We start from the raw sequence: 13,946 nt of genomic DNA, 5'->3' as shown, positions 1-13,946 counted from the left end.
TACAGAGGCAGTTTGATAGTCACTTAGCAAACAGGAAAAGGTATAAAAAAAAAAGAAGATCCAGGGGTTTGTGAGGAGTATTGGCTCAGCAGAGTCTGGTGATTTAAAGAGTTGTACAGAGCTGGCAGATCAGTGGGGTGTAAGGAAACCAAAACGGGACAAATGTTATTTAGCTTGCTTGTTTTAGTTTAAATCTCGAGCTACAGACCAAGTTATGCTACACATAACACACAATAGTCCAAGTGGGATGAAATAAAGGCACAGATGACTTTTTCAAGGTTGCTAAAAGCAAGAGACAAAGTAGTGGAGGTTCTGAAATTTAAGCCTTGTATTCAGATTTATGGCCTCAAGATCATCAAAAAACTCAAAATAGACAAAGGAGACCTGTCATCACGTTTCAGGAGTGGGTACATTTGTGTTATCTGTATAGTATTGAAATTAGATGCTATGCTTTCAAAAACAGAATCAAAACTTTAACTTAAAAACATTTGAAGAGAAATAACAGATTTAAGAATGGATCCATGTGGGACGCCACAGGACATGAGGACATTTTGGACATAACACCTCACTTAATTACTTAATCCTAAGGATTTGCTCTAAATGCTTTTTGTCAACCTTGTTAGAAGCAGCTCTGAGGTCTAAAAACATTTAGCCTCACACATTTATCATATATGACGTTCCTAAACATTCCAGTGATTTCTAGTCCAGCCATTTCCCAGTTCAGTTCGATTCTCATTTTGTGTGGACAAAATGGTAAAGTTACCTGAATTAGTAAAAGATTTTTTGATGCGTATTTACATGCATAATGTTTGCCACTCAAACAACAGACTTTATGTGTGTTTTTGATTATGCTTAACATACTACAAAGCTTCCATCAATACTTTTAAATAAGATTGTAGAGGTCTTTGGTCTGTCGTTCTGCCGCTTCCTTTACGTCTGTTGACTGCACATCAAAAACTCTGCGATCTTTTTTTTTTTTTTTCATATTTCATGTGGTTAAAAGCCACTGTGTCAAAGACCCTCGACACTCAGCCAGGAAGTTTGCAGTGGTATTTTTCCTTTTTCTTCAGTTTGAAATTCATGCACTGCAGCTACACCAAGTGAGTGACGCCCAAGATGCTTCACATGAAGGGCAATTTTTAAGTGTAAAACCATTTTTGGTCACGAAAATTTAAATATTATCTTTAAAATGTTTGCATATATCGGGGTTAGTGTGACGTTGAATATAACTCTAAGCCAAAGCGATGAAATATGGCAGAATTCTGTTTTAATGCACATCACAATAATGGTTTCCCATTAAAATGTATCACTGAAACAGTTGCAGTTCACTGCAGTAGGAGAAATACAATTCTTCCTTAGTAAAAATTTATTTGATAAAAATGGCAGATTATTCATAAGACAATCAAGCAGATTATATCCAAACATCGTCCTCTTCGTCTATCGGTCAGTGGATGACCGATGGACGGTCATCCACTGACCGTCTATCGGTCCTCGGAGGATATTCCACAAACAGGCAAGTGATTCTCAACTTTTTAAGAAAATAAAAATATTTTCAGATCACCCAGTGTATTTTCATAGTTAAATTTTTACTGGATAGTCAGATGTTTTGTACTTGAGTACTTGGAATGAGACAGGAATGCTTTTATGAATAATCAGTCACTATAAGTGCTGCAAATGGAAGAAAACTGATTTTCCTGAACAAGTGGTAGGAGAAAGTTAATCGTTATGACGAAGGAGCAGAAATCAGCCGAGGAGCATTAGATGTCTTAGGTGTTGCTTTCTTCAGCCAATCAGAGTCCTGCTCTCTGTGATCAGCAGAGTTCATAATGAGATTCATTTTGTTCAGTGCAGCACTGTGGACACAATGACGGCCCTAGTCATCGCCTGGTGTCTGACTTTTCTCTTTTTGGGGAGTTCAGGTGAGTTTTCATAAACAATTTTCGCAAAGAAACACTTAAATATTTAAAATAATCTACATTTTCCAGAGAATGAACAAGGTAATTGAAATATTTTTCTCTTTCTCCAGGTCAGAACACATTATTACGTCAGGAGCGGACTTTTAATTCAACAGACGTGGGCAGCAATGTTACTCTTCCATGTTTCTATGATCCAAAAAATGCGGTGATGATTTACTGGTTTAAACAAACCGTGGGACAGAAACTGAACATGTTTTCCAGTCATTATAGATTGGAAAATCAAGGCAGATTTCACAATGAGCTCAAGGACAATCCTCGCTTTGAACTAGAAGCGGGAAACGGTAAAAATCACCTTCGAATCTCTGATTTGCAACCTTCAGACTCAGCAACTTACTTCTGCGTCGCTATCGACTCAAACAAATTCGAGTTCGGAGACGGAGCTACAGTCAACGTAGAAGGTCCTGGTTCAAACATTCACACTTTGGTCCATCAGCCAGAAGGACCTGTGACTCTGACCTGTTCGGTAGACACTGGAAGCTGTGATGGAGAGAACAGTTTTTACTGGTTCAAAGAGGCAAAAGAATCTCAAGCGGGAATCATTTACACTCCTGGAGGCAGAAATGGTGGATGCAGTAAGACAATGACGACAGCAACACAATCCTGTGACTACGTTGTGCCACTGATGAACCTCGATGTGTCCAATGACGGGGTTGCCAGCTGCGCCGTTGCCTCATGTGGATCTTTACTGTTTGAAGATGGAGAAAACATGGAGTCAGCAGGTAAAAGTTAGTTAAAAATGGGAAAAATGCAAAGGGAAAAATGGTTTCCCTTTGTGTTTTCTAACAACTACCCTTCTGGATGAATGGAAAACTGAACTGCTAATAATAAAATTGTCATTGAATAACAAAACAACTGAAGTTACATCACCTCCATAAGTAGAAGGTGTGCTGTATTTCAACACCTGCTGAAAAAATTAACTGACAATTTAATAACAGAGGAAAATGTTCTGATTTATTCTTATGCTTAGGATTGTTATATTGTTTCTTAATTACTGCAGCCTTACATGAGCCTTAAGTCAAGTTTACTTGGACAGCACATTTCAGCATCAAGGCAGCTCAACATGCTTCACCTCATAAAGTCACCAATTATGAAACAAGCAATAAACATTACATTTTGTCAAATGCCATCATCAAAATCACCAACACAGATCAAATATGTTGCTCGATGTTCATGTCACTGCCATTCAAAAACATCCCCTGATGTGTGTTTTATCCAGATCTAAATGAACTCAGTGTTTTGGCAGCTGTGCAGTTTTCTGGAAGTTTGCTCCAGATTTGTGGAGCATAGAAGCTGAATGCTGCTTCTCCATGTTTGGTTCTGGATCTTAAGAGTCGGTTTTCTGTTGCAGCTGACATTCCTCAAAAAGTGGTTTCCTTTTCCAGAATCCTTTAACAGACTGTGTGCTTCCTATGACTTAATTTCTTTTAGCACTTCACCTATACATAAAACTAGGGAAGCTCTACAAAAGGCTTTTCTCTAAATGTTTAATGCCTTTATCGGTTCTTTTTACAGATGAGCTAATCTCCCTTGAACTTGTTGTACATTTTCTGAGCGGAGCTCTGACAGTCACCGTCATATTGAGTGCTGTGATGGCTTTCTCGATATGGAGGATAAAGAAAACGATCCGATCTCATTGTGCGGGTAAATGTCAATTTTGTTTAAAACTGTTTAAAAACAATTACCTTTCATTAAAAAAAAATAAAAAATCTGTTTTACAGCAAAGACAGATGCAGAACCAGCAGAACGCCACGCAGCAGATACTGAGGTGAGTCTTACTTTCAACTTGTCATTTTAGAGATTCAAACTAAAATCTCTCCCATTCTTCATCCGAAGCCAAACATGGCTAAAAAAACGTATCATGATATAAACCTTTCATATCAGTCGGTATCGATAATTATTGATTTGCTTTTGGATTTACATGTCTGGAATACTGACAAACTGGTGACGTGACGTTTCCTGTTGTATTCAGTTTTCACTCCAAGCTATTGTTTTTTTATTTTATTTTTAAGCAGTTATGAAGTATGGTGGCGAAACCTTAAGCTGCTGCTGTTGATCAAGTTACTCAGGTTGTTGCTAGGTAACCAAAGAGTGAGTGAGTTAGTTGATGCCACCCACCTAGCTTAGCTGGCTAGCTGACGCATTGAGGGTATAAAGTCTTTTCTTTCCTGACAGTGAAATTATTGAATATTCAATCAGACACATTTTCTGTTAAACTTGATTAATTGTTTATTGCGATATGTATTGTTAATAATCTATTGTCCATCCCTAGTTGACATATTAGCACATCTTTCACACAAGGCCCAGAACAGCTTCCTGCTTCAGTACACATCACACACCTACCCACCAGGGCTCTGGCTGCATCGCTGCACTTTTTCTAACGGCGTTGTGATTCCCACCCAGGAAGTGTTAGCCATTTGACAGACTTTGTACTTATTTTGTGAAGAGTCATACAAATGTACTTAATTCCTCATCGTGTCTGATAAACGTTCCTCACAAGAAATATCAACATTACTGTCCAAGTGTCAAATACGCCCCACAAACTTCTGACCAATCACACAACACATCACACATAGCTCTAAACGAAATAGTTCGACCCAGACTTGATGTCGAGTTCGGCAGTCAGATGCCTCCCTGTGAACAATTGTAATGAAACTACATCAATCAGAGCCGATTTTGACACTTCGGGTGAAGTATGGGAGAACCTTAATTCAACATGATTCATCATTCACTGATATGTGTTTCTATATCAGGGTAATGAAGATGAAGAGAGCCTCCAATATTCTACTTTAAGGCAACACAGGTCGAACGGATCAAGACGACAGAGAGACGACACAAGGAGTCAGTGTGTTTACGCGAGTGTAAAACAGGCCAAATCCACACTTGTTGCAGCAACGCCAGATAATACGTTATATAATGTTTGTTGAATGTGACGCGAACGAAATGTAAAAACAATAATGGGGTTTTGTACATTTTTATGAATTTCCAAGAGCTGATATGTTTCTGTGGCGGCACCTGTTAAGACTGTACAGCTGAAACAATGAACTAAAGGGTTTTACAACGACTAAGGGCAACAAGAACAAGACACAATGAGATTTTTTGTACTAATAGGGTAAATTTCAAAACTCAATAATGTAGCTTATAGAATCTGCAATCAGAATAGTATAATTCACTGCAGGTTTGACCAGTTGTGGATTTTCCAAGGAAATCTTGTTTCTGAAAATGCATTGAAAATGTTTTGAGTTTTCACAAATAGAATAAAGGTTTCATTAACTCTCTGCTGTGTTGTGCATAATCTGTTCAGAGCCGCCCAACAATGCATGCGCAAACTTACTTATTTGATTTTTTTACAAAATAAAATATGTTTTCTCACATTTGTTAAAACTGTTCGTCATGACAGCAAAATACGAGACAGATAATCTCTGAAAAACAAACCTTAAGAAATGCAACATTCCCGGTCAAAAACAACCAATCGGAGCCAGGAGGAGGGTCTTAGAGCTGTCAATCATGGTTGTGTATGTGCTGATTGTTTGGCTCTTGACTTTCACTTTGCAACCGTGTCTTTCATCAACAGAGAATGTGAAACCCTGCAATATGTTTATAAATGTTTTTTTTAACACTAATGTGTCCAACGATGAGTTAACTTAACTATATCCATCATAATGTCAAAATGAGAGTCTAAAGTTAGATACATCAGTCAGTCATAAAGGTTAAAACCTATTTTTATTTTTTTACCAGATGGAGTGTCAGACAGAAAATATTAATAAAACAAGATCTATAATTACCATCATAAAATGTATTTATAATTTACTCTGTATACATGGGAACCATTTTTGTATGGCTGATAGATGAAAACACATTTTCTTCTTCTTGCTCTGCTCGTTATTTCAGTTATGCAGCTCAACCATCACTTGAAGCCAGGTACAAATACATCCGGAACTATTTGCATACTGAAATTCAAACAGTCCATTGTTTACCTAGCAAAATCCCACAGCAAGTGTAATGTTATGCCTCTGAACAGGGAAATGTCAAACGGCATTAGCCGTTTGACAATTCAAAGCAGTTTTCCTTCTTTGGTGTTTGGATGCTTTTGGATTCAGTTTCTGAGCTGTTGTACGTCTTTCACGCATAAAAAGAACTGCATGACAACATTTTCTGCTTTAACTTCAGACAAGACAGGTGTCATCTTTGAAAAAGAACATCAGATTAATCAATCACTAGCTCTATATGAGATTAAGTTAAAGATTCTCAGAGTTAATGATCACCAGGAGATTTTATTCAAATCCTACACTAAAGTTATCAGAGATTTCCTTCTCAGTTGCCTGATTAACATTGTATGTGTGTTTTCTTCAATTCACACATAAGAAAACAGTGCATACATTACTCATTCCCTTAACAATTTTGGGAATACTTACAAACCTTTGTGTTTCTCTTGTGTGTGGAGTAAAACTGAATTTAAACATTCAACAGGTTTCCTCCTCTTCCTTATTGAGTTACTTCCTTTTCCAAGTGAACGTTTCTCCTACTCCTTGCTGCAGTAACTCTTTATCTTTCATTGTGCTGTTGTAAAACTGAACAGGTTCTGCTCAAAGTTGACAGTGATCAGTAGCTCACTCAACGGAGCAAAACCGGCAAAACTCTTTGAGTGACTTTCTTCTGTTGGCTGATGTGGAAAAGTAGTCGTATATTTTCAACACCACATTTTCCACATCCGCAGTGAGCTGGTCAAGACCATGCTTCACTGTGTTGAGCACCATATGTGCATGGCAGTTTCCTTAAGACAAGAGTTGTGAACTCCGTCATTGACATGGGTGTTGTCTGCACTGAACCCTGTCACTTGATCAAACGATAAACCAAATGTTTTCAAGCGACTGATCCGTCAGTGCTGCAGTCCCAGCAGCTGACTCGTCTAGATTCTCTATGAAATCGAGCATTTTGCTGGTGATCCCGCATTCTGGAGTGAAATTAAATATACGATATATATTTACACACACTCCATAAAGTCTCCATAAATATGTGACCAAGAAGGTTCATCATTGTTAATGTCCAAAAAATGATGTCAGTTTGGTGAGTGAATGTATCTCTGTTTCCATTAACCATAAAACTGCAAATTGAAATTACGAAAATAAATTAGCTTAATGGAAACAAGGCAGTTTCGAAACAGACCCATTTTTTGATAAAAAGATGAGGTGATTTTGTGGTTTTCATATCAAATCAGTCAATCAAGTTCATTTCTATAGCATTTCAGAAACAAGGCAGTTCAAAGTGCTGATAAAACCACAAAAATATGTCATAAAAAACCCCACCATACAGTCAACAATTGAGAAACCAAAATAGATGTACTCCACAAAACTGCAATGGAATATTTTTTTTCGCATCACAAATCACATGATCAACAGCTGGATGTCATTACTGGTAAAAACGACAACGTGGTAGGGGGATGATGGTTTGATTCTTTTTTCTTTGTTTTTGGACAGTGTGCAGCTGGATCTACCAAAGCTCTCACACAGTTTATAAAAAGTTGTGTGTCATTCCAATTTGTTAAATCCATAAGTCTTCTGTAAAAATGCTGAATAGAATCTCCCCAAAACGCCACATAGGTAGTCGCTCTCAAACATAAGGAACTTGTTGCTCCAATGCCTGAATAAGACGTCAACATCTTGTCTGATGGCTGACAGATGATGAAAACATCTCATGTAACTGCTTGATTTTTAGCAACTTATTGGGTGAACAAGTTTTTTCGAAGTGTGATTTCAATTTAATTTCTTATTTAACCCTTAACATGCAATGGATCGCCCATGTTCCATTGTATTTTCAGGGAGCAAGAGTTAAACAGAAACACCGCAATTGAAAAATTGTTTTTTTTTTTACATTAGTAGAACATCAACAAAGATTTGCACATTTGGAATGGAAATGCAGTCGTTCTATTGACTCCATGACGTGGCTCCCTGTTTATTCGCATTCTAAACTGGGAACTGTAGATCTTAATCCTAGGTGAAAACTGTCCTTGTTAGGCTGGTTTATTTGCATCAGGATCTGCCAACGTCTATTTTAATACCAGATCAGCCCCTTTTAGAGTATGCAAATGCTCCACTTCCCCCTCTGGGTGTCATGATCAACCCCAGCCAGCTCTTTGCAAAGTGAATTATTTCCATGTCCATTTCTGAGCTGCATATGGACGGGATTATTTCCAAATCAAGAATAATCCTTCTCGGTGATTCACTTGATGCCTGAAGGGTTTCATCAGTCAATCCCGCTTCAATGGCTGAGCTGTCCCTGGAGAGCTCCAAACTGTCTGCTGTTTCCTAAATATCACGAGTGCCACGTAGTCGCCCTCGCTGCGATGCTTTGCATAAACTAACCTTTTTTTTGTTTGTTTTAACTGAAGGCTTCACTGTAGCAGAGTACAGTGTAGCATCATGATGAAGAGTTTCCTGCTGGCAGCCTGGATTCTATCAGGTACAATTTATAAACCTGTGATATATTTCTTTAATGATACTGTAGAAAATGTAATAAGATTTTAAATATCTAAAGATTTACTATATTTTTTTAGACTTGCTCAGTTTCTCCTCGTGCCAGGAACGTCAGTACTACTTTGTCAACCAGTTGATGAACTGGGATGACGCTCAGAGATACTGCAGAAAGCACCACACGGACCTGGCTACCATCGGAAACTCTAAAGACATCAAGCAATTCCTCGACATTGTTTCGTCTACCAATGACGTCTGGATCGGTCTGTACAGCAATATCAACTGGACGTGGTCTGGTGAACTGAACAGTGTCGGGTCCCAGTACAGAAACTGGGAGAGTTCCGATAACGATCCCGACTTTATTTCAGCCAATCAGTTCTGTGTGTGCATTGGAGACAATGGAGGATGGTGGGACTACGACTGTGAGAAAAAATTCCCATTTGTTTGTTATAATGGTAATGTTTCAGTGGCGAATAGTTTGTTTTTGAAATTGAGATTGTAACCTTACCACACTGTCTAATCCTTCTGTTGTCTTCATACACAGCAAGGACGACTGAGTTCGTGGCTGTAGATGAAGCAATGAATTGGTCCAATGCTCGGACGTACTGCCAGCAGAACTTCACAGACCTGGCCACAATCAGGAACATCGCAGAGAACCAGCGGGTTCAAACCCTGGTAGCGACTGGATACTGGGCATGGACTGGTCTACGTAGAGATGAAAACATTTACTGGTCTGATCAGAGTAGCTTCAGGTTCAGCAACTGGGATAACATATCGAATCTTATTGATTCCAACACACGGATATGCGGAGCCACGTCTAAGGCAAGATCTGCAAAATGGAAGTTTTTACCATGTCAAAAACAACTGCCATTTGTGTGCTACTCTTTCAGAGGTGAGTCTTACCTTTCTCTGGTAGAACAAATGACTGATTTAGGAAGGAAATATTCAAGATAAAATTGCAAACGAATGTGTGTTTCCTTCAACTAGTGATGAGGAGAATAGTGAAGATAAAACTGACAACAGGTGCTTTGAATCTGAATGACCCCGAACAGAAAGCCCAACTCCTGAAGCAGGCAAGTGTTTTGTGGCACGCAGTTACTAGCTGCGTTTCCATTGACTATATAATTGCACAAATTGGAATTACAAAAATAAATTCACTTAAAGAAAACAAGGCAGTTTTGAAAAAACTAACAAAACAACCTGATGTTTTTCAATAAGAATGAAAAACGTCAGTCTGAAGGAATGAGCTGATTCCTTCGGACTCACCGAAGTCCAAAAGAAATTAACGATACGGCCGAAAAGTTCACATGAAAACACTTTTTTCCACATTACACGAGCCGCGTGACCAACAGCTGGATATATTACTGGTAGAAAAGATGAAGAAGGTGACAGGAAGTGGCAGGAAGGTGATGTCACGGCATGATTACTAATGACTTATTGCGCAAGCAAAATTTATTCACACATAGTTTTAATTTCTTACTTGATGGAAACACCACAATTGCAAAATTGTGCTGTTTTTTCCCCCAACATTAGCAGAATACTGGGCAATGTTTTGTGCACATTTGTAATGGAAACGCAGCTAGTGATACCTTAAAGATTGCCTCCAAAACCCAAGTTCTGATGGAATTTTTGAAAAACTGCCAACTATTTCTCTCGCAGCTCCAGAAAATGTTAAATGAAAGTGCATCGTTGAAGTTCGTTGAGCAGCCAAAGAAGGACAAGAAGAAGACTGAATTGTAGAACATGCCCTACAGTTTTCCACTCTTCTTTTGGAGACAGTTTAGTCACATGTGACTATTGTGATCTGCTGGACTAATAATGTACAGTAAGGAGGACACCTTGGTCTTTTAATAGTGACCATTCAGTTCAGTAAGGTATTCTTTTGAATTTGAATGGCTCTCCATAGATAACATAATTCAAAATTGGATTGAATCCAGTAACTTAACTTAAACAATAAGCTAGTATGGTTTTTTAATTTCATTATATACAGATAATATATTTAAAAGATTCATTTTTTATTTCTTTTTGATTTTCACTGAATAATTACAAAAACCCAAATTTCAGTTTCTTGGAAATGTTGAAAATGACTGAATTTATGTTTTCACTTCACTATGCATTTCAGGCACTGGCTACTCCTATTGCTTTTGCACCTTTTTCTACCTAATTTTGTTATCTGTGAGATCAGCTGGGAACTGACAAGTCAGTAGTCCTCCTCCATGTCTGCTTTGCCCATAATATAACATTTCTGTATTTAAAAAAACATTTTATTCGTCTTGAAGAAACAGACTTTGGGTTTTTGTTAAGCCGTAATCATTAAAATCAAGAGAAATAAACATCGGGAAGATATTGGTTTATGTGAAAAACATTAACTTGAGTTTAAATTTTTAAACAGAATAACTCAATAAAATACATTTTTAGTAGCATTATAATTCATTGAGATCCTCTTGTGCTTTGTTCCTATTTCTATTTTTTTTATCTTTCTTAGTTTGAACAGTGTTTGTCATTAAATACACACTTAACTGATGATCTGAACTGTGTCAGTCTGCTCAAAGTCTTACCTGTATTTTTGTTTTACTTTCTGTCATTCCCAAAAGTAGAATAATACCTAACCATTTAGGTTGACTTTGTCTTAAAATATCACCTGTTCTCACCTTGTGTCACTGTTTTGTACTGTAACCATGGCAGCAGTGCGACATTTGCATTCAATAATTTAAATAATAGTTACTGTTTACCTCGAAGGCGAGCTTCGTTAAGTTTATGAGTTAGCCTGTTGCCTACAGTAAGCACAAGTTAAAGCACTGACAGATGAACTAAGATCAGTCATTTTAAGACATTACCATTTTAAAAAGTCTTTTCAATGGAGCTAAAGCTAGTCTGCTTTATGTCCAAACATCAAGGACTCCAGAAGGTCATTTTTACAATGTCCAGATGCCTACAGGCAGAGTTGCTACCCATGTGTTTGGCTGACCCACCGTTTGATTCAACAACCCTTGAACTGGTGAACTTAGTAAAGAGTTGCATTTGATTCCCTACACCAGGGGTCCCCAAGCTATGGCCCGCGGGCCGGATCCGGCCCGCCACGTCATTTGGTCCGGCCCCCTGAACAATGCCAGATCCGGCCCGCCTCCTCATACCAGAGAGCATTCAGTGTTTTTTTTCATATATTGTATTTTCTGGTTTATATGTGGATTTTTCTTCAACCACCAGGGGGGCTCTTGAGCAGATGTGAAACTAGCTTTCCCTCAATGGAATATATACTAGTCAGTCCCAGTCACCGTTTCACTCACGGTTTTTTCCATTTGCATTCTGGGTAAAAATCTATCTAAAAGCGCGAATGTGTTGTCGCCGCCACCCCCCCCCCCCGCCCCCCCTCCTCAACAAGAATTTTCTAAGGTTTCTTTCTCCAAAAACTGAGACCGGCCCCCGACCAGAGAAAGGAACAGCTATGTGGCCCTCGCAGGAAAAAATTTGGGGACCCCTGCCCTACACACTTTCCATAGCATCAAACCAATAAACAAACACAAAACACAAGCCCGAGTCGGTAAAACTCTGGAGACGTCCGTGAGTATGTTTATATACCATGAGGAACCTGGGAGACCAGATTAGGAAGAGACGTCAAAATGGGGATTTCCTTTCTGTTGCCACCATGCAAAGGGAACCGGTGCAGTATGCAGAATATAGCACAGAATCAGAATTTGCTCCTGCTGACATAACATTCATTATTTCAGTACCTCTCCCCGGCTGATTTCCTCAAACTGTAGGAAAATAACTGAACGGGAAATTCTGATTATGCAAGTACAACAAACACCACACAATAGAGGGTGTTAAATGTGGGAAGAAGGAAACTAAAAATTCTTCTTGGTCAGACAGAACTGTCAAAAAATGAAGCTCCATGGCTTCAGTTTCCTGACTGACAGCTTAGTCAACAACTCACTATTCAGCTTTCCAGGAAAATAAGGAGGCTGAAGGAATTTGCATCTATGCCATTGAAACAGGTGTTCCTTTCAATCTGCCTTGAAATTAGGAAAAGCAGTTGTGTGTGTTTCTTAATTACAGATTATACTGGGAACAAAGACAGATGATCTCTTACCTCTAGAAGGAGGAAAAAATAAAACATTCAGTGTTTGTATAGGAAATCAAGTGACTCAAAACTCTTCACTATTATAAAACTATATCAGGTTTCATATTAGGCAAATATAGTGTGTGGTTTTGGCCCTACAGTATGTACATGATCCACACCTCCAAACTTTTTACAAAGTAACTGAATTACAATGTTGAACTTTTTTTTGACTGGATCTCCAATGGACATGATCTGCACATGAAACTGGCTCGAGAAGCTTGTGGAAGGAGACTCAATACGTTTGACGCAAGTCATACTTAAATGTAATTTCTAAAAGTAAAGAAATCACTCAGGCCGGTATTTTCCTTGCGTCTCTTGAGTATTTTTGATCCTAGAGCTTAGAACCTAGCTTACTTTACTGCTGACTCACCTCACATTTTCTGCACTCTCAAGTTGAATATTCTTCTCCAGTCCTGGACTTATTTATTCCAAAGCATAATCTCTGTGAGATACTTACATGGTCGTCCCCTGCGGCTTCATTCCTCATCTGCCATGATCAGCCTGAACGCTCTCTGTCGTTCGACTCCAGCCTTCTGTAATCAGACTAATGCTCACCATCAGGGGTGCTGCCAGGAATCTTGGGCCCCATGACATATTGACAGTTTTAAATATGTACATTTTTTACATAAAAGTTACATACTGCAGCTTTAATTTCACTTATGAGGGGACAGGTCAAGAGGGACGTGGGAATAGATATCTGTAATTTAAATACAAGCTAAGGTGGGACTGTCTGGACTGACTTCAGGAGGCTGATATTTTTATTATTGTTTTATAAAGATTGTTTGAATTTCTGTCATTAATAAATATATTGTTTTAGTTGTGTAATTCTAAAAAGAACAAAGTGAGAGAAATCCCTAAACACTCCCTGGAATGATGCTGACTAGCTTGTCACTGAACACAGTGTTCATCTTTTTCACTGGACGGGAGAGGGGTTATGCTGATATCTGGTCTAGAACTGCTGCTGACTGGATGATCTGCTGTCAAGTGTGGTAAAAGGCACAGGTACAAGTTAAATATAAAAATATGTTGGTAATTTTTTTTTCTTTCGTTCATTAAATGTTTGAGAAATGGAGGCAAACGGTAGTATGTAGCTAAGCTAACTATGCTAAATGGTTGATAATCTCACAGTCTACCCACCTCTTGTAGAAAAACGGCTACAAATTGACCCACTTTGTCTTTTTTTATTTCTCTCTTTGAAAACATGACTACTTTCTCATGGCACCATAGTACCTGCCACAGTCGTTCTGGTCTTGTTCTAACTGCTGCTGACCGTCGTCACCCAAGTGCGCTAAGCAGGAACAAACCATTTCATGCAGATCCAGGGGGGTGTTCAGTGCAAATATGGATGTGTGTTTTTCGGTCTGGGAATAGTGACATTTAATT

General features: G+C 38.5%; 2 protein-coding genes across 2 annotated transcripts; both read left to right on the top strand.

Annotated features, from left to right (window-relative positions):
- The first annotated feature begins 1,857 nt into the window (after positions 1-1,857).
- On the top strand, positions 1,858-5,251 carry LOC106917170 (uncharacterized). Its single transcript, XM_014985951.2, has 5 exons — positions 1,858-1,919; positions 2,027-2,695; positions 3,489-3,617; positions 3,695-3,741; positions 4,727-5,251. Exons 1-5 carry the CDS (start codon positions 1,865-1,867, stop codon positions 4,898-4,900), a joined length of 1,074 nt encoding a protein of 357 aa, XP_014841437.2. The 5' UTR covers positions 1,858-1,864; the 3' UTR covers positions 4,901-5,251.
- A 2,621-nt stretch (positions 5,252-7,872) lies between these two features.
- Positions 7,873-10,872, top strand: LOC106917168 (putative C-type lectin domain family 20 member A). Its single transcript, XM_014985950.2, has 5 exons — positions 7,873-8,432; positions 8,527-8,898; positions 8,988-9,335; positions 9,431-9,516; positions 10,103-10,872. The coding sequence occupies exons 1-5, from the start codon at positions 8,393-8,395 to the stop codon at positions 10,181-10,183; spliced, it is 927 nt and encodes a 308-aa protein (XP_014841436.2). The 5' UTR covers positions 7,873-8,392; the 3' UTR covers positions 10,184-10,872.
- Positions 10,873-13,946: the final 3,074 nt, after the last annotated feature.

This window comes from Poecilia mexicana, unplaced genomic scaffold (assembly GCF_051168715.1).
Source record: "Poecilia mexicana isolate PSO_F unplaced genomic scaffold, ASM5116871v1 scaffold_18, whole genome shotgun sequence".
NCBI classification, from domain to species: domain Eukaryota; kingdom Metazoa; phylum Chordata; class Actinopteri; order Cyprinodontiformes; family Poeciliidae; genus Poecilia; species Poecilia mexicana.
This window is presented reverse-complemented; position numbering and strand designations above follow the sequence as displayed.